At 43.9% G+C, this 19,518-nt stretch overlaps 1 protein-coding gene across 1 annotated transcript in view; it reads left to right on the top strand.

Annotated features, from left to right (window-relative positions):
* Window positions 1–19,518, top strand: part of ches1 (checkpoint suppressor 1) — a 62,897-nt gene that overhangs the window by 24,469 nt on the left and 18,910 nt on the right. The window contains exons 2-3 of the mRNA XM_004542246.4: window positions 4,626–5,225; window positions 17,636–17,787. Of these exons, the coding sequence (XP_004542303.1) occupies window positions 4,644–5,225; window positions 17,636–17,787 (734 nt within the window). The 5' untranslated portion in view covers window positions 4,626–4,643. The remainder of the gene's footprint in view (window positions 1–4,625; window positions 5,226–17,635; window positions 17,788–19,518) is intronic.

Here is a 19,518-nt window from a genome sequence, read left to right on the forward strand (position 1 = left end):
ATAAAGGTCGTCCTTTTGTCATCAAAACTCCAGATTAGTTTTGCCTCGGTGCATCTGACTCTCCGCTTTATCACTGTGGCCAGAGGAGCCACAAGGTTCAGCTCACCCCTCTGCAAAGTAATAACTCCTACCAGCCACTATTCTATTCTCTGCTGCTATCTGCTGCACTACTATTACTACTCCATTCTGAGGTGGGGGGGATTATTTTCGTGGCACCTGCTTTATTGGGCTGTATAGTAAAGACTGACAAGGAGAGGGGGGAACGGGAAGATATGACATACGACATACAGTTTGTGTCACAAGCCACCATCAAACTGACAAAGTTGTAAGAGTCGCTTGATCCACTGAGGCCCAGAGCAGAGCTAAATGAGCTGCTGACAGCATGTCTCCAGCCTATCTGGCTTTTATTTTATTATTTGTGCATTGATGTGGGTTTTTTTTTTTTGTAATTTGATGACTTGGGGATTTTGCTGAAAGTCAGTTTGGCTAATATCACAGCAGACTCCACAACAAGACGGCGAAATGAAGGATATTATTGAAATGTTTCCTCTGGCTTTCGGCGCTGTGAACGACTGCAAGTAAGACAGAAAAAGCTGCCAACGGGGAACGGAGATCTTCTGAGGATTACGTAAAAGTGGCATGTGATTTAGACAAGTGTCTGCAAGAGCATGAATGCAGCGCGAGATGATTACACCGTCAATTAGAGCGCATGAATTAGCGTACAGCCTGTCCACTCTTGCAGGCGTTTGTTAACCTTCTCCCCTCCATGTAAACACCGGTCCCCTCTGCCTTCAGCTACAGAGACTGCCAGGTCAGAGGTCAGCAGGGGTACATCAAGGTCGCTGACAGTTTTCAGAGCAATGATGCTCTCTGTTTCCGTCTAAGGTCTTAATGGTCTTAGCTCTCAGTTCAGCTCCTTGAAATCTTCAATTTTCCTTCCTTTTTTAAATCTGTTCATTCTGTTAAATCAAGTTAATTGATCCACTATTAGCTCTTGAACCTAAAATAGCATTCTGATCGTTTCCTTCCTGTTTTTGTTTTTTTTACACTTGTGACATGAAGAAACGCCGGATTGATTTAAAAAAACGTTTTATTTTAAATCTTGCACACCTCGAAAGCCGAGGAGCCGTTGAGCTGGAAACATGCAGCAGGAACTGTGTCACACACACTGACTTAGGAAAGCAAGGCCCTTTCAAAAGAAAACATAATTGCTCCTAAACACAGCTCACAGTTAGCCTTTTGCTTGGTTCTTTTTTTCAAAGGAATGAAGCTTCAGGTGTGTTCACTACTTTACAAAATTAACAGTCTGAATCCCACTTATGTTTTTCCATACAAGAGTATGGGATACTGTAATATTTCAAATATATATGAAAAAAAATGCCATTTTGAGAAAATAACTAATTTCGAGTTAGCTCTGCCAATTAGGAAGCTTTGTGAAGTTACATCATTTCCTTGTTACCCGGAAGCAGAAAGCTAAAGGCATCCACATTCCAAACCTTCATGCTATGTTATCGTTCACTAGAAGGCATTCAAAGCTGAAGAACGTGGTGCCAGTTTGTTCACATTGGTAGCTCACTGATCCTGTCACTATTCGAGTGCTCGTGCATATGCGTCATCTGCTTCTGGGAAAAGGGCATCCTTCATGGAGCGTCCTGACTGGCAGAGCTGATGCAAAAGAAATCAGAATTTCAAAATATTAAGTCAAATTGTTGACATACCTAACTTGAAGCTTGAGCTTCCACAGGAATGAGCTGAGTTGATGACCTAAACAGTTGAGTTACATCATAGATTGGCCAATTTCCACGGATACCCTGTCAAGCTTTCCGGGTCAGGATACCCTATCCAAACATCCATAGTTCTTACCTGAGTCCCGTGGATTCTGAATTCATGGCAGCATAACATTTGCGAGTGCACAGCCCATCACTTTCCTTTTGGATGGAGTTTTCATTCTTATTGAATGGTGTCTTTTAGAGTTTATATTATCAGGGTGCAGAGGAACAGTGAGAACAGGCACACTGTACAGAGCTCAGCTGCTTGTAATTGTATTGGTATGCACAGACACTTGCATGAAGAATGCACTAGACAACTAGTCAGACAGTGTACTTACAGTCCAATGCGCACGTGCACACACACACACACACGTAGACAAACGCAGAAAAAAAACACATGCGCACGCTAAGCCAAATGTGGACATGCCAAACAGAGACGAACACAAATCAAAACAAAGCATGCAAACACAAAGGAGATCCAGCGAATGAAGAAGACAGAGAGAATAGCACAGTCCCATCTGTCAAACAAATGTGAGGATGCTTCTAGCACGTGCGCGCGCGCACACTCGCAGCAAGCGTTATTTAGCCTGAACTTGAGCGATAGCTGCCTTTGTCCTTTAGCAGTTGGTCCTGAGGGCTTCGCAGTAGAAGTTGCATGAAAGTTTGTTTAGAGCCAAGCAAGTGTGTTAAGCTTTATGAGAGCCCATGGGAGACATGCTAGCACACACACACACACACACATGCATCCCCTCATACACACACATGCACACTCAGGCACGAGGCTTGGGCGGCAGCTCGCGATGGCCCCAACCAACAGTGAGGAGTTTGTTGTCATAGCAACAGTAAAATGAGATGACTTTACTGTCAGCCGTAATGTTTCATGGCCCCCTTGCCGCTATGGCAACATAACAAGGAGGAGGAAGAGGAGACAGAGAGAAAGAGAGCATCTGAGCCATCTATGCATTCCGGTGGACTCCTACTAGGAACAATGTCACTCCGATGCCCTTTCTTCCTTCTCAAGACAAACACACACATGCACCGTGACAAGCCTGTCAAACACGCATAAATACGCACACACACACGCACACCTTGAAAAGCCTGTCAAGCACTCTTCCCACCTCGCCCATCCCTTTGATTGTGCTCTCACTATTCTCAGCTATCGTCACCGGGGCAATTTGAATTCATTATGCTCAATGTCAATATTGGTGCAGCAACACTGTACCTTCAGACAGGTACAGCTTGTTGAATGAGCGCGCGTGCTGTCAAATAGCGCGAGGACTGGAAAAGAGGGACGAGAGAGAGAAGAGAGAAACGAGATCAAAGCTTCGCCGAGCGTGTTCCTGCGCCCATGGAGACCGTTAGATGGAGCGGCGAGGTGACTGTAGGCTGGCCGGCTATACGTGGAGCAAGCGCTATACATCACTGTTCTATATTTAGCGCCGTCCTTCCGCTGCAGCCCGTCGGCACCGTTAAAGAGAGTTATCTGCGCTGGGAGAAAAGTGAGAAAAGGGCGAGATGGGAGGGAGACGCGGCAGAAGAGAAAAGGAGATGAGTTGTTTTGCTCTGTTGCCATGGCGACGCAGCGGGCCAAAGCTGTAGCGAGCTGACAGTTGTCACCGTGCAACAACTCGCCACGGGTGACAGCTGTCAGTCAATCATCCAGAGTGAGGGGACAGATCGGCTGATGATCACCTTGGATTAGAGAGCGATCGCACCACACGGGGGCCGCCCAGAACGTATCTCCACTTAATCCCCCAGTCCTAATGGTGTGTGTGTGTGTGTGTGTGTGTGTGTGTGTGTGTGTGTGTGTGTGTGTGTGTGTTCATCTGCTTTTACATTCACAACCTTTTAGAACCCCTGCTCGTGTTTGCATGTTCATCCGGACCTGTGCAGATTAGATTTAGATTTGCATTTTCACGTGTGTGTGTGTGTGTGTGTGTGTGTGTGTGTGTGTGTGTGTGTGTGTGTGTGTGTGTGTGTGTGTGTGTGTGTGTGTGTGTGTGTGTGAGAGCAGGCATGTGTGTCTCGTCTCTGAAACGTGTTGAGAGCGAGCGGAGCAGATTACATTTTTGCTGTAGCCGCTGCCTGGGTCCTTCCCACAGCTGTCTGTGCTAGAGGACAATCAAAGGCCCGGTTGCGAGCCTTCTGATTGTGGTGTGATACTCAGACCCGTTCCCCTTCAATTACGGCGCTCTGCCTGCGTGTAACGAGCACAGCATCGCTCTTATGTTAGCAGAATAACGGTCTGATTAGAATAGGGATAGATTTGAACTCACGCTGTAATTTGTTTTGCTCTTTTCTTTGCAAATTTTCCCATCGCATCCCTATCACATCCTGCTGTGGAACTAAGTCTGACCGTCGGACTCCATTTCTAATGTTTCAAATCCACCAGATAAAGGGTTTTTTCTTCTTCTGCACTCATTTGTCGCAGCACGTTTGACAATTACATTTTCTCCTGCTGGAGAGATGTTAAATCACCAGCGATTCTGCGACCCCACAACTATAAGACCTTTAACAGTACTCATATGTTATGACAGCAACCCCATGTAATGTCAATACTTTGCTGTTACGCTAGTAATTAGAGGGTAGTTGTACAAGGCAGGATTTCCTCAACCGATGAAGCACTAAATTTGCTGTTTCAGTCAGAAGTGGATAGAAAGCCCAGGAGAGAAATGATGATGTATACTTTCTCCTTCAGATCTAACGCAGCCTAATTGGGAATGTGGTCAAAATCTTGTTATGCGCCTCCACCCTTTGGCCTTTAACAAAAATGAATGAACCAACAGTTTCATCAGCTAATGTTGTTTCTTTTCTCTCCTGCTCCCCCCCAAAACCCCTCTTTTCTGCTGCCTACAGGAGCGAGCCCTGGGCTGGATGGGACCCACCATGCCCCCCAGTAAGAAGGCCCAGAGCCCCAGTAGTGGAGCTAGTGCCTCACAGGGCATGAGCCCACTGTACCGGCAAGGTGACGCCGCCACGGCGGCGTCTGAAGCCGAGGCGGCTGACCTCTCCCTTTCCCTGTCCGCCTCCTTCTCCAAGGCCGAAGACGAAGAGCTCACCAGCCTCTCCTGGCTCCACGAGAGCACGGACCTCCTCAACAGCTTCAGCCATTCTGGGCTTCGTAGCGTCTCCCCTCTGCAGGACCCCGATGGCCAGCACCCTCGCTCGCCCTCCTCCTCGTCTCCCTCCCCAGACGACCCCCTGCTCGGTGACGCGCACTCAGCGTACGACTTGACGGCGGGGGCCAACCGAAAACCTCCGTACTCCTTCAGCTGCCTGATTTTCATGGCCATCGAGGATGCGCCAAACAAGCGGCTGCCGGTGAAGGATATCTACGGCTGGATTCTGGAGCACTTCCCTTACTTTGCAAGCGCCCCCACAGGCTGGAAGAACTCAGTGCGCCACAACCTGTCGCTCAACAAGTGCTTCAAGAAGGTGGATAAAGATCGCAGCCAGGTAAAGAACTTCAACATTACTCTGACGAATGTTGCATAATCGCTCCTTCCAAGGTCGTTTGGAAAACGAGGTTTATTGTTGAGTCATTGACTTCATCAGATGATGAATTTGCATGATTTCAGTGACTTAAAAACTGAATTGCCAATCAAATCTGATACAAAACTGCTCACAATTTTCATTGAATCATCTCTTTGTTTCCACATGCATGCACAAAATTACACAAGATTATCACGAGGATTATTTGTTTCCCAGTTTGACTGCCGGTGCTGTACTTTGGGAGAACAAATGGGACTGTCAGGACAGTTAGCAGTAAATTGTGCATCCGCTTGATTTAAATGTTCTCCTTCCTAAATTTTGCACTTTGAGAAAGAAACTCCCAGAAATACAGATGCTGCCTGTGCTGTCTTTGGAAATGCCCGCAGTACTTTTTTGATGCTCATTTTGTGCAATTAATCTTTGCTCAATAGCTCGAACATGATTTGCTCAGCTCAGCAAGCACCATAGAAAGCATTGATTTATGCACATGAAAAGGCTCAACACTGCCAACTAGTGTTTTCGATGCAGAATTACAGCACTCCAAAGTCCTGTAAAACATTCGAGATGGTAGCTGGCAGGTTAGACTTGATAAGGCAGAGCCACGATGGTGTGTATGAATGCACTGATTGCATGTGGAATAACATGCTAGTCTAGTGAAAGCTGTAGTAGTGAAGAGCTGGATATAGATTATTCGTGATCCAGCTATCATGCCTTTCCATTTCATGAATAAAAATAAAAAAAAACAGTTATAAATCGAAACTGTGCCCTCAAACATGGATTATGGATTTGGAGAACTGTTTCATCCTTACTCCTGATTCTTTTCCTAATCTATATCGTATATACCTGTGATGTACAGCATCACTGTAGCCAGATGGTAAACACAGGCCCATTATTCGCTCTCTCATGTGTGGTTATAGCTTATTTCACAGCCAGACAGTTATCAGCGAGTTTGCAGGCATATCCAACTTGAAGTCAAACATATTCTGTATTTTGTCTACAGCTGTACCAGATTCGGCCTTATCAATAGTTGATGATCTCTGCTTTCATAGTTCTCTTTCACTCCGATGATATGTGCTTCCCCAGTGGGAACAGCATTTCGCTTTTGATTTAAGACTTGATACAGTCTTTTATACCGGCGTTCTCATCCCGATTTTGCTCCATTAAAGACTCGGGGTAAACGGGGAATGAATCCCTCACTCAATTAGCGCTAAATTAACACTGGAGGATTTAATAACACAGATGCCAACAGACTTTAGATTTCATCTCGCCCGAGGGTGTCGGGGGTGGGCGGGGAAGGTTGGGCACAAACAGTGAGGATCAATGCTAGCTTTGCGTGTTTAGCTGATTGCGATCATACTGGGGGGATATGAGAGCTCTCTGTGCTCTCCTTGACCAGCGTGTGAATCTGAACTCTTTCTTCTGACTGAGCTTGTGTGTGTGTGTGTGTGTGTGTGTGTGTGTGTGTGTGTGTGTGTGTGTGTGTGTGTGTGTGTGTGTGTGTAAAAGAAAGAGAGAACAAAATGGATGAAGGATGGTGTGTGAGTTTGTGCACACGCCCTCACGCTATGCTGTCATCTGGCCCTTGACTACAACGGCACAGAGTTTCTCTTGTATACATATCTCCATAGTAACAAGGTTGCAGTTGATATAAAAGTATGCTGTTGCTGTAGCAACGGGAAAACTGATTTGGCTTTACTGACTTAGGCAACTGTGTGTGTGTGTGTGTGTGTGCACATTAGCCTGAAATGGGCACTGAGGTGTTCAGTGGGGGAGAAAGAGTATACGTCCTCATCTAGTGTTATATGCACATATGTGCCTGTGTGTGTGTGTGTGTGTGTGTGTGTGTGTGTGTGTGTGTGTGTGTGTGTGTGTGTGTGTGTGTGTAGAGCAGCGTGTGCAGAGGTGAGTTTGGCAAGGACAGCTTGTCTTGTCTTCCTGTCACTGCACACAGTTTAAGACAGCACACTAATTAACCCTTCAAACCTATTTCGTTCTCTCGCTCACACACACACACACACAGGGCATGTCTGACACACAAACAAGTGCGCACACACTCACAAGCATGCATGAATGCTTAAAAAGCCTCACACACACATATGCGCTGTGCCGGTGTGGAAATGAGGGCACATCTCTGCAGACTCTTACTCTACCTGCCAAGTGCTGTGCTTTATCTGAAGCTGCAATTACAGAATCTCTGTCATTTTTAGTCAGACTCTGCCATTCAAAGCTTTTCAGTGAGAATATCTGCATGTGAATACAGCTTTTTGTTCCCTCCCGGCTTTGCTTTTTCCTTTACCTGTTTAAGTCTTTTTCAGTTGAGTGTGCAATTACAGGGTGTAAGATATTTTTCGCTCTTTTTTTTTCTATTTGCGGGGCCTCATTATGTGTTACGTACTGTTGGGGTGGGGGTGAGGGGGGTTTGGTGTAGGGGAGGTCAAGTTATCGTTGTCCAGGCAGAGAGAGAGAGAGATGGGCAAAGCGTGCAGACACGGCTTGCTTTGAACACACCAAATTATATTTCCATCAATTTACAGAGGTGGAGATTAATATGACAGTGGCCTATTTGTTCCAGTGGCTGTATTTCTGGGTCATATCCAGGCAGATGACAAGATGGGGACTAGTTTAGAATAAGCTTACTGCTCCCTGTGTGTGTGTGTGTGTCAGTTTTGCGTGTGGGAGTGCAAACTTGTGAGAGAGAGCGTGAGAGAGTACCACGGTTGCCATGGCTTTGTTTACAAACAGGATTCTTCACTGTGCTGAATGACAAGTGTTGTTGCCCTCAGACTTGTGGATGAGTGTTGTAACAGCACACACACACACACACACACACACACACACACACACACACAGTCAGCGATATATCTCTGAAAGCCTCTTATGAAATCACAGCGGAGAGAATGGGCAGGTTTGTAATCTGAAACTCGCTGCGAAGTCTCTCGGTGTTGCACTTAAGTGTGTCACCTTCTAACTTAACCTTGCCCCGTTCAGATGAGAGGCGTCCTTGATGCCTTTATGTTTCAGCACTCGAAGCATTATGAAGAGTGTTTGAAGTGAGCACAGGAAAATCTGTTAGTTTAAGGTGGTTTTTGATGTTCATTTGTCGGGACTTTGTTGCAGTCACAAAACTACCACTGCTGGATTTTGGGGGGAAAGCACAGATATGATTGTGTTGCATTTTCTAGAGTGCAGTGTTAGTAAGCCAGGGCTGATACTGAGGGTGCTGTCTGAGTCCTTCTCACGGTTGATCTCACAACTCAGCTATCTTCAAACAACTTGTTTGAAGATAGGTTGTTTTGATGCCTTATCTATCTTGTGCCACTCTCATTTCATTGGTCACCAGGACATGAAAACATTTAATTAAGTCTCAGTCAAAATTGATAAAAACCACTGACTTTCCCAGACTTTGGTCGTGTAAGCCACTGTGACCTAAATATTTTTCCTTCTCAGTTTTGCCAATTTAAGCATCCAATAGGCTCAAATTTTGGTCATAACTGTATTACCCTTCCAGGACCTGGAGCTCAGTAAAGCACCCCACCCACAGCCAAACCCTTCTGTTCTCTGATTGGATTGTTACATTTGTGATTGACATAACATTGACCAATCAGCTGAAAGGAAGAAAAATTGGGTCAAAATTTGTACTCGTAAGTTGAAACCCACACACAGCCAGGGAAGTTCAGCGCAGAGTTTTACACAAGTTTCTTGCTGGTATCTGTAACCAGATCTTATCAAAAAAAATTGTAACTTGTGTAAATATTTCTTACAAACACACAAATTCTCATCTATAGATGCACAAACATTAAATTTTCAGATATTTTGGTTTACAAGGTCACAAAACTCAGTTCACAACTATGCATTTAATTTACAAGTACAAAACATTTATGACGACAGTTTGAGCCATAAAATCCTGTCACAGTGGGATCAAAGAAAGGTGAAAGGTCCTTAAAGGACGAGCAACACTTGTAATGGAGTAAAAATATCTCGTTTCATCCAAAGAGAAGATATCTGTGTGCATACATACTGTATGTTAGTTGTATTGAAAGTAGAAAATAAAAAGGTTTATGTTCATGAACTTTCCAGCTGCTGCTTGACTTCTCACTACATCAGCTGTGATGATCTACACGAGTATTGTAAAGAATGGAGTCGCTCTGCTCGACTAATGGATCTAATGACAAAGGCTACGTTCACACTGCAGGCGAAAGCGCATCAAATCCGATTTTTTTGACCCTATGCGATCCATATCTGATCATGCTATGACAGTGTGAACGGCACAAATCCGATATTTTCAAATCCGATCTGGGCCACTTTCGTATGTGGTGCTGAATCCGATACATATCTGATGTTTCAGAAAGCGACTGCTGTTTGATGGTCAAGTCGCATTAAATCCGTCTTTTCCGTCACCGACACAAGACAGACACCAATTATCAGCGCCGGAGAAGACATCGCGAACGCTTCCTGGCCATCCCGTGTAGATGTCAGTGAAACTGTTGGGAAGACAACGTTGGAGAAATGTGAACATTTTATTTGTTCTGTATAATCTGCAGATTCTGACAGAAATCTGCAGCTATCCTTTGAAGCAGCGCTCCTCTGAAACAGCAATAAGGATCATTATTAGGTTATTTACATTATTATGTAAATAACAAAATAACTTAAAGCAAAAACTGGGAAACGTGAAGTCCGAAGTCTTTATATTAAGGCCCATCAGTCAAACAACACTGTTGCTCTGGGTCTAAACAGAGCGCGTTGTGTGTGACGTCTTCTTTTGCGCATGCGCCGCTTTGAGCGTTCACACTAGAGCGCGTTTGCTGTCGCATTTTATTTGTAGTGTGAACGAGCAGACAAAAAAATCGGATTTGATCAAAAAATCGGAATTGAGCATCAAGACCTGCAGAGTGAACGTAGCCAAAGTTACAAAGAAAATGGTCATGGCATAAACGATAAGTGTCAGGCCTAAAATACTGCCTGTAGATTGGTTCAGATTGTCAGTATGTTCAGAGGAGGCGGTGCAACAGTAAGAGTTTACATCCCTCTGTAAGGCACGGTGGAGGCTTTGACATCATCTGAGTCACTGAATTATCGATACACAAGATTACAATTAAATTTTGATCCTCTGTGAAATACCATCTGGAAAACCTCAGATTGGCTTCATTTTTCAGAACGACAGTGATGCCTGTTAATGCACAAAAACCACATCTGGATAGACAAACATACAACTATCAGTCATGGATCGACCTCCTAAGGACCCAGACTTTAAAATCATTGAAGCGTGGAAGCATACATTTACAGCTCAGATTAAATATTACATAAAAATAAACTATATAGAAAGTGTCTTTGAATGCTAGAGATGCAGAAATGTGTGCATGTAGCACAGAGCCATGGCTCAGTGTCTAAATGAGTCTCACAGGCCTGAATGTGTTTGATCTGCTGCTCACCTCAAACAAGCACAAACATACGTTTTGGATTTTTATCTGTAAGTTTTACAGCTTTTCCTACTGAAAAAAACCTCCCTCATGGCCGTTCACACTACACAAAATAATTAAGCCATAAACAGTTAACCTGTTGATCCCCAATGCCCCCTGCCCCAGAGGTGAGAGGGAGAACATGTAGAAAAACAGTTACATATGTAACGTCTTGAAACTGACAGAAAGGGGAGTTTCACTGCTGCACCACAGGCTGTACGTGGCCCGCGGTGTAAAATGACCCTGGTATAAAGAAATGAAGGGTGCAGGATATGTGGATACCATCGGCCGAACTAAACGCTGAAAACCCCCAAATTTCCAAACATATTGTACTGATTTTTCCAGACTTTTCTTTTACAGGTAGATTTTCCTGGATCCTTTAGGTATGCATATAAGATCATATGTGGAACAAAAACTGCAAGCAGGAAAAAAACAAGTCAATTCAACTTGTAACTGAAAAAGGATAAATTCACAAGGATCGGCTCCCTGACTGAAGTTTTTTAAAGCATCTTTCAGGTGAATGCTTTGCTTTTATGCATCAGATGTTTCCAGTCATAGTGAGCAGAAGAGCAGTGAAACACAGGCTTTGTTTTCCTCTCTAATGCAGATAGAGATGCAATGTTTGTCTTTTCTCTTAAAAATACCTCTGTAGAATATTGACAGATAGAGTTGGTCTGTGCTCTGTGTGTGGGTGACAAATACACAGCAGTGATGTACGGGGCAGAAGATCTACAATTTTACTTCTGTTTACTTTTACTGCTGCCATCTTGGATTGTGAGGTTGGGCTTGGTAGGGTTTCTCCGACTTCTCCCCTTGCTTTCTTCACCTTCTCAATAACAGCCAGTGGAACAAATTGCAGCTAGTGTCGCATTTAGCAGCTAATATACCAGATATTTCTGCTCTGGAGTCAGTGGAGGCCAAAAAATGAGCTAAAAACAAGGAAAACATGACTCAAAGTCCACCGTAAAAGGCACGATGTAATTGCTGCCTTTAGCCAAAAAAGACAGCGGTCATTAAACGCATCTCTGCCTTTGTCTATGTGTTATTGTTCTGTAACAAGTTTGCTTCTGTCATTGTGATTCACAAGTCATGAGCCTTGTGACCTCATTGCCCTTCTCCAGTGCAGCCTTTGGGACGCACTGTAAACATCTGGAAGACTGCTGCTTGGGAAGTTTGGGAGAGGTTTTCCACAGGTACCGTGACAAGCCATGGAGGAACCAAAACCCCGGTGATCTCGCTCTAATTAATTGCTCAGTGACAGCATATCACAAGCACTCTGGGAGTCGCTTCGCTTGGGCTCAGTCCAGTTTGTGTCTCTTGTCCTGTCAGAGTTTATATGTGCGGTGTTTTTGAGTTGGAGGGGGAGAACTCGTGAAATCGGCCGTAGCAGCTTTTTAGAGCCTTGAAACAACAGATTCGGGTCTTCTAGAGTCTGCTTTGTTGTATTATTGACGAAACACAAACGTAATCACCGATTCAAACAACGAAAAACCAAAACTGAAATGAAGGAATGACGACAGCACGGGAAGAGCAGAACTCTGCTCAATCGAAAGCACGTGGGGAACAGCTTTGTCAGCCGTGGAGGAAAAGGGAATTCGTAACACCTGTAGACGACATTTCGGCGCATTACACCGCTCGGTTTTTCTACGTCCTGACAAAAAAATTACCTGTTGTCCGGCCAACGTGTAATGTTCATTCCCAACTGTGCCGCTTTGTCCTTTTGTTGCCAAAGGGCTTTTGACGAGTGCTGAAATTGTCCGTCTCGAGGACCCTTTTTCAAAAGAATATTCGCCTTCTTGTATTTTTCCACTCCTTTTCCCCCCCTCAGCTCTCTTTACTCTGCATTAAACTTTGTGCTCGTGAGCTGCAGACATCATATCTCCAGCTTTACTCAGTGTCTGAATTAGTGTTCAGACATGTATCTGGTCCGTGCTGCACTAGTCCTCTGGTATATTATTAATCCTCCTGATTATCTCTGTGTAAGTAAAGATGGATCCTTGTGTCGCAGCGGGTTAATCAGGGTTTAAAAAAGCCGGGGTTAAAGCATTTACCGCATCTGAGGATGTCCGTCATGAAATTGTGCGCAGGCCTGATACTTTGGATTGGTGGTGTAGGTTAAGTCATGTTGCACGGTGGACGAGAAAGCCTCTTACACTGATGCTTCCACGCAGAGTGGCAGCTCTGTGCTCTCTGCGTCATGCATCTTTTTTTAATCTCATTTCGCTGTTTGAGTTGGAAACAAAATTTACTGTCTCTTCTCATAATAGCCACTGCAAACTGCTGAAATGGGTCTCCGTGGTGTATGGATGCCATTATTAATGATGATAAAACTGTTTAAAGCTGTAATTATAGTTGAGGATATACAGCTGTGCTGAGGAATAGTCACAGGACACGTTTTGTTTGCAGTTTGGACACAAATCTAAAACTCCTGGCTGCTTTCTGACTCCTCAGACCCGTGACACTGAGCGCCAGAGCCCATTTCATTCTAATGACGAGCTTAACCTTTAAAACTGTTAGGTAAGTTCTGTAAACAGCTGTAGACTTTAGTTTTAGCAAACATTAGTCAGACGGGAGGACGTCGCTGGGTACTATTTTCAGCTGAGCATGAAGACGGAAGTTTAGTGCCAGTGGGTTCTTACAGCTATGATGATGTCTATGGGATTGACTGGAAAATGAGCCGATGCTGTACGTTAATGCGAGATTAACGTACAGCTGTGGCACTGAGGAACATCAGATCACTTTAAATATACTCAGACGTTACGTATTAGTTGGATGAATGTATTGTTTCTGTTGTTTCTATGGGAAAACTTTAAAAGTGGCTTATTATATACCTTTCTTTGCCTTCTGCTGTTTAGATGAGATAAGATGAGCTTTATTGACATTTCAGGAAAATGGAAGCGCTGCTGTACTTGATGAGAAGATTCCAAACACGAGGTCAGCGTACATCACACACAGTGTTTTTGTGCTCGTGACTCTGGATGATGTCGCTGAGAGCAGATAACTCACCTCCTGTTCAAACCTTTGGTTTGTAAGGGGCAGCCAATCACAAGGAAAGGCTCAAAGGCAGCTAAAACAGCTTGATTGAGGCAGCAGATCATTATTCATGAGTCCAAAAAAGATGTTTTGAACTGTGGATCATGCAAAGCTGTGTCTGATTAGCAGCAGCATCACCTTCAGAGAAGTATAACATCCTGAATTACATCATGAGCTCACAGATATCGTTTGTTTATTGTAAAGTGTAGCATACGGCATCTTTGGAAAAACACTGCTGACCCCATTTTAGTTTGAACACTCTGGGAATGCATTTTCACTATCGGGGGGGATGTGGCACACGCCCCTGCTGCCATTACCTGACCATTTTCCAGATGAAAACAAATTTACTGCAGACAGCAAATTACCGGCATTGCTGACTTTGTTTTCTAAGCATTCTCAAGCACAGCAGCACGGACAGCAGTGAAACAGTGCCAAAGTGAATGTATAATGAACGTGTCGCCGTGGATGTGGAAGAATCAGCGTAAGCAGTCACAATACAACCTGTTGAAAGTGATGAGATCTGAAGGCTCAGCGTTCATGTGAACAAAGCTCATAGATTTAATCTAAAATGAGGGGAACACTAAAGTGTAGTGTAGGTTATGTCAGGATATGTGTGATGTTTCGTCATGTAGTGAGGAGTGTATGCTACTTTTTTTAAAATATCTCCCATTTCGAAGTGAGACCAGCCCCCACAGCTTATATAACACAGGAAACAGATGTTAGCAACACACAGTCATCCCTCTCGCACTCTGTCTCCCCGCCTTTGTCTCCCCCTTCTTCCCCTTTTTGTCTTTTACTCACATCCTGATGCGTCCCAGGCAGGTTGCAGTTTGTGTAAAACTCTGTTGAAAATAAACACCAAACTACTTGAACGCTGGTTGTAAATTCAGTCCTAATGGTTCACCTTGTGCACACGCCTCCTGCCTCCATACATCTGGATTAGGAAATGTGGCCGCCCTCTAATAATTTGGCAGCTTTGCTGAAGCACAAATTTTCAGTACAAGTTAATGGAGCTGAAAGAAATGCAGGAGGGTGACAACTGTAGATTTGGTTTATTCTAATGAGAGGAAGACTCAAAGAACAGCGTGTCACACATCCTGTTTTAAGGTTATTTTTGCAGCGTTAAATGAGTTAGAGAATGCAGGCCGTACACCAAACCACTGTGGTACACGAGTGGGAATTAATAACAAACAACATTCAAATTTGACATCTAAATTTAGCTTTCAGTGAATTTTAGAGTATTATTTCATGTTTTCACAATGATGCATTCAGGAGGTCATGAGTAAAGTACCAGAAAGGGGATGCAAACCCCTCTGTACCCTCCACCTGTGGATGAACTGATAGGACAGCACAATTTGGAAACAGCGGGTGACGCACCCTTGTTTCAGCCGTGCACTCAAGTGTTTAAAAAATGTAGGAGAGAGGAAACGCATGAAATTTCTAGATTGGAATATTTTTTTAATCTGTGTGGTATCAGATCTGAAAATTCACAAAATGTAACCCCCTTTCTTTGCAGATTTGTTAAAAAACAACAAAAAAAAGTCCTTTTCACCTTCTCCAGCTTCCAAGATTATGATGCTTGTTGCCAAGGCGACTGTTCTAACCCAGGTGGCGGGCCCTTCCTGTGAGATGCGCCCTGTGATTGGCCTATCGACAGATAGGCTACAGATTAAGCATTTTGATTGGCTCGCTGGCTGGTTGGCAGCGGCGGGAGCCCCAGCAGACAGAGATTCTGGAGAGAGCATTGATTCAATCGGCTGGCAGACAGTAGACACACACACTCACACACATACATAGAGGTATATATACAAACGCAGGCGAGCTGGAGGTGCAAGGGGAAATTTGGCCCAGTGGGGGTCACCTCTGTGGGAGCGAGTGTATGTGTGTGTAATATCATGCTCTCCAGGAGAGGCGTTGCTGGCAGTAATAGAAGCACTCCCAGGAGCACACCACGCTGGGTAATATCACACTCCCCAGGGAACTCGTCATACACACATTCTCACACACACAGAGCAGAACAAGGCACATATGGCCTGTGTTCAACACGACTGACATACTAATGCAAAGATCCAGACGGGGGGACACAAATCAACAGTGCGCACACATCCTATTAGCTTCTTGCATTCTTACAAGGTCGGGAGCTGCAGCAGCCCGTAGCACAGTTTTTGACTCTGTGGACATCTAAGGATGAAGAGCCACGCAGAGAAACACAAGAGGTTCTGCACGGTCACCGCTCGGTGGAGATGATGGAGCCTGAAGGATAAAGTTGGATATCAGACGTGATTGTGAAGTTTTGAACCTGTGCTGCAAGACATCAGATATTGGTGTTTTTTGGTTAGTGTATATGTGACCTGCTGCTCTAATGTTTAACCGGAGCAGAGCTGTAGGAAAGCAGGTCATACAGCATCGCAGGAAATTTAGTTCATCGCTCCCTCGCCTTTGAGTCCTGTTTTTCAAATAAATGTTTTCATTATGTGAAGTGTAAAAAATACATACGTTTCACATGTAGGCCTGATCAGGAACCTGAGAGGAAAAGCTTTCTCGTCGAATTTCTTCTGACAAAGGAGGGAAAAAAGACTGAAACTTAAGAGAGCTCTGTACACTTTTCCAGTTAAGTGCAGAGGCATTAGCCACTATTTGCAGCTGCTTCTTTCATGTGTTATCTGCAGATTTGATCGGGTGCTACAACCAAATATCCAACTCCAGCCGACATCCTGTCATTTCCTCCTGATTTAAATATTCACATATTAGTAAAATCTTCTTTGATAGACAAATCTTTGTTGAATATATTAATTAGAGGTTTTATCAATACCCTAAACTGGGGTGATTTGCATAGTGGTTTGTGTACCACTACAGATAAGAGGTTGACCCTCTAATGTAGCAATATGGTGATTATTCAATCCTTAATTAATATTCGTCTGCATAACTGTGATATTTCCCTCTTTATAGATTCCTGGGCTAGAATTAGGAGATTGTCAGGAGTGGACATTAAAAAGGGGCGGGGAAAAGATGCTGGGGTGTTGTAGAAACTGCATCATCTCATAGTTTGTCCAGCAGAGCGGCTCCAACACTTGTTTCTGATACATTATCCTCTTAGAGACATTTCCTCAAAGTGCCATCACTAACAGGGAAAACTATTTGGCAGTAGTGGCTTAAACCAGTTTTATGTCTGGTGCTTGTTTCTCCAGGTGTTTACTGATTGGTTCCCCCCCACTTCTAAAATAAAGCCTGCATCCTTGATTTCCTTTCATATCGACTGAAAATCAGAAGCCCGGAGTCCCGTCGTCTTCCCACCCATAGCCTGTACCTTTTTTTAATATCACAGAGCACTATAAACTGAGTTGAGGACGACACCTTAAATTTTTGTTTTGTGCGTTCCTCCCCAATCTCTGCCTCTGTCTCTACCCCCACCCACCCAGTTTTTCCAAATTCAGATGACAAGGCAGATGAAAGCATGCTGAAGGCTCTGAGAGACAGAGACAGTCTATTTTCATGGCACCCTTCTCTATAATCTATAGGCTGGCTTCACTCAGGTTGGGGGGCCGACAGCTTCATTAGGTGAGGGGGGGAGCCGCTTTGATCTAAAAATACGCACCATCTGGAATGGAGAAAGTTAAAGAGTTTGCCTACGTCCTCATCAGAAAGAAGCTTCATGATTTCTTTTTTAAATAAAGACGGACAGGAAAATGCGGAGCAAGGTGGCTTTGAGGATGTTTTACTTCTCGTTCCTCTGAGTTTTATCTTCCTTGGGAATGCAGGATGGCTGTGTGTGCACGTGGTTTGGTAAATAGGAATCCTGTGAAAGGCTGAAGTTGAGCTTTGGGCTGCAGTCATTGTTCTTCAATAACAACTTTCTCCTCTTCGTTTTTTCTTGCTGTCTTGCAGAGCATAGGCAAAGGCTCTTTGTGGTCCATAGATCCAGAGTACAGGCACAACCTGATCCAGGCTCTGAAGAAGACGCCGTACCATCCCTACTCACCCAGCCTGACCACCCCCTCCACCTCCCCACCCACCCTACCGCAGACATTTCACCACAGGTAAGACGGACCCTCTTATCCACTGACTGAGTGAATCTCGGCCGGTTAATTGATAAACCCGTCGACAGGGAGGGGATGCTGCCAGACTCTCGTCATGCTTGCCTCTCTGAAGAGACTTTAGAGAAATGAACACGTTCAAGAGAATTTGTGGCAGCCACCTGTTCAAAGGTATCATGTACTTGTCGTGTTGAATTGTCTCTTAGGTATGAATGAAATTCAGCGGTGTTCCAGAAATGTCATCCTGAGTCCCGCACATGCTTAAAGTGTTTAACTCTGCTTTTTTCAGCATCTCTCTTCATTCTGTCTTTATTTCTGTTCCAGTCTTTGCTGCTGTGATATTATTTACGTTTTCTACGCCATAACATATGAGTTCCTTTACTTAAAGTAGTGAAGCACAGTATATTTAATATACCAAACAAAACAGCTTAAATGATAAGTCAAATGATCTTAATATAACGGGATAACAGCGGAACTTATTTTAGGTTTAATGTGCCTAATGTTGGAGCAACACTGATATCGGCTGATGTTCATATTTGAGCTAAAATATCGAACCGATTTTATGTGCTACACGGCGCTCAAAAATCTGTAAAACAAATGTTTTTTTAGTACGACTTTGCTAAGCTACGAAGCCGCACCGCACAGCATTACGGCTACTGTAGTCAGGAGCCTCGCGGAGTAATCAGGGTCCTAAACTCCGTCTCCTTCAGGTCCCAAAGTCAAACTAACACTGAGAGTTAAAAACGGTCTAAATTCTTTCATCTTTAACAAAATGATCAGCGTTGCTGCTTTACCAGGTGTAACAATGAAGTTTAACATCCAGGCATCCATGAAAACAGAAGTTATTACATATAACAGAGTTAGAAGTTAGCAGGAAGTTAGCTCGCATGATATAGCATGTTCTGAGCATGACTGAGAGATTTCTGAAAACATTTAAACGTACAGCTCTGCTACCACTTCCAAATGAAGACAGGAAACTAAACAGCAGTGACGTTTGTAGGGTTACTGAAGTTGGGCTAGCTGGTATATAATGATGTGCTATGTGATCGCTAGCGACACAGCTATGTTAGCATAATAAGCACAGTGAAGCTGGAGGATGAATGCTAACTTTTTTCCACTCGATAAAAGTTAACGTGAGGGTTCCTGATGGTTAGAGACAAATGCAATCGCATGGCAGGATGCTGTAAACGGACCAAACTTCAGGAGAACAACTGAGATAATCCATCCACAATACGAGGTTAGTCATTAATATACTGCAACAACATGTGAATAGAGCAGCTGCAGAGAATTCAACATTAATGAATCAATGTTACGGAAGTGGAGGAAGCAAGAAGAATGAGTCGACTTATCTGACTGTTTTGTTTCACTTAATGCGCCTTATAATCTGAAAAATATGGTAATCAAGTGTTGCACCTACCAGCTCAAATTCATTGACTCCTTATTGCAGCTGAAGACATCAAAAGTGAGTCTAGTGTTTAAGTTTGTCAAGTTTTTGAATAATTATGTTATAATTGAGATTAGAGTAGCAATCACACTAATCGTTGTTATTGTTTTTCCTAAACTCAAACAGCTTTACTGTACTACTTCCTGCCCTACTAACCACAGAGGAGAAATCAGTCATCTCTAAAATATGAAACTCAGGGATAAAATGCATTTAGTCAACTAGAAATATTCGATTTTGCTGTGTCACAGGATTAGTTTAGTGCCCTGTCTGAGTCTTTGTCCCCGTGGCTA

This window comes from Maylandia zebra, linkage group LG15 (assembly GCF_041146795.1).
Source record: "Maylandia zebra isolate NMK-2024a linkage group LG15, Mzebra_GT3a, whole genome shotgun sequence".
Lineage (NCBI taxonomy): Eukaryota > Metazoa > Chordata > Actinopteri > Cichliformes > Cichlidae > Maylandia > Maylandia zebra.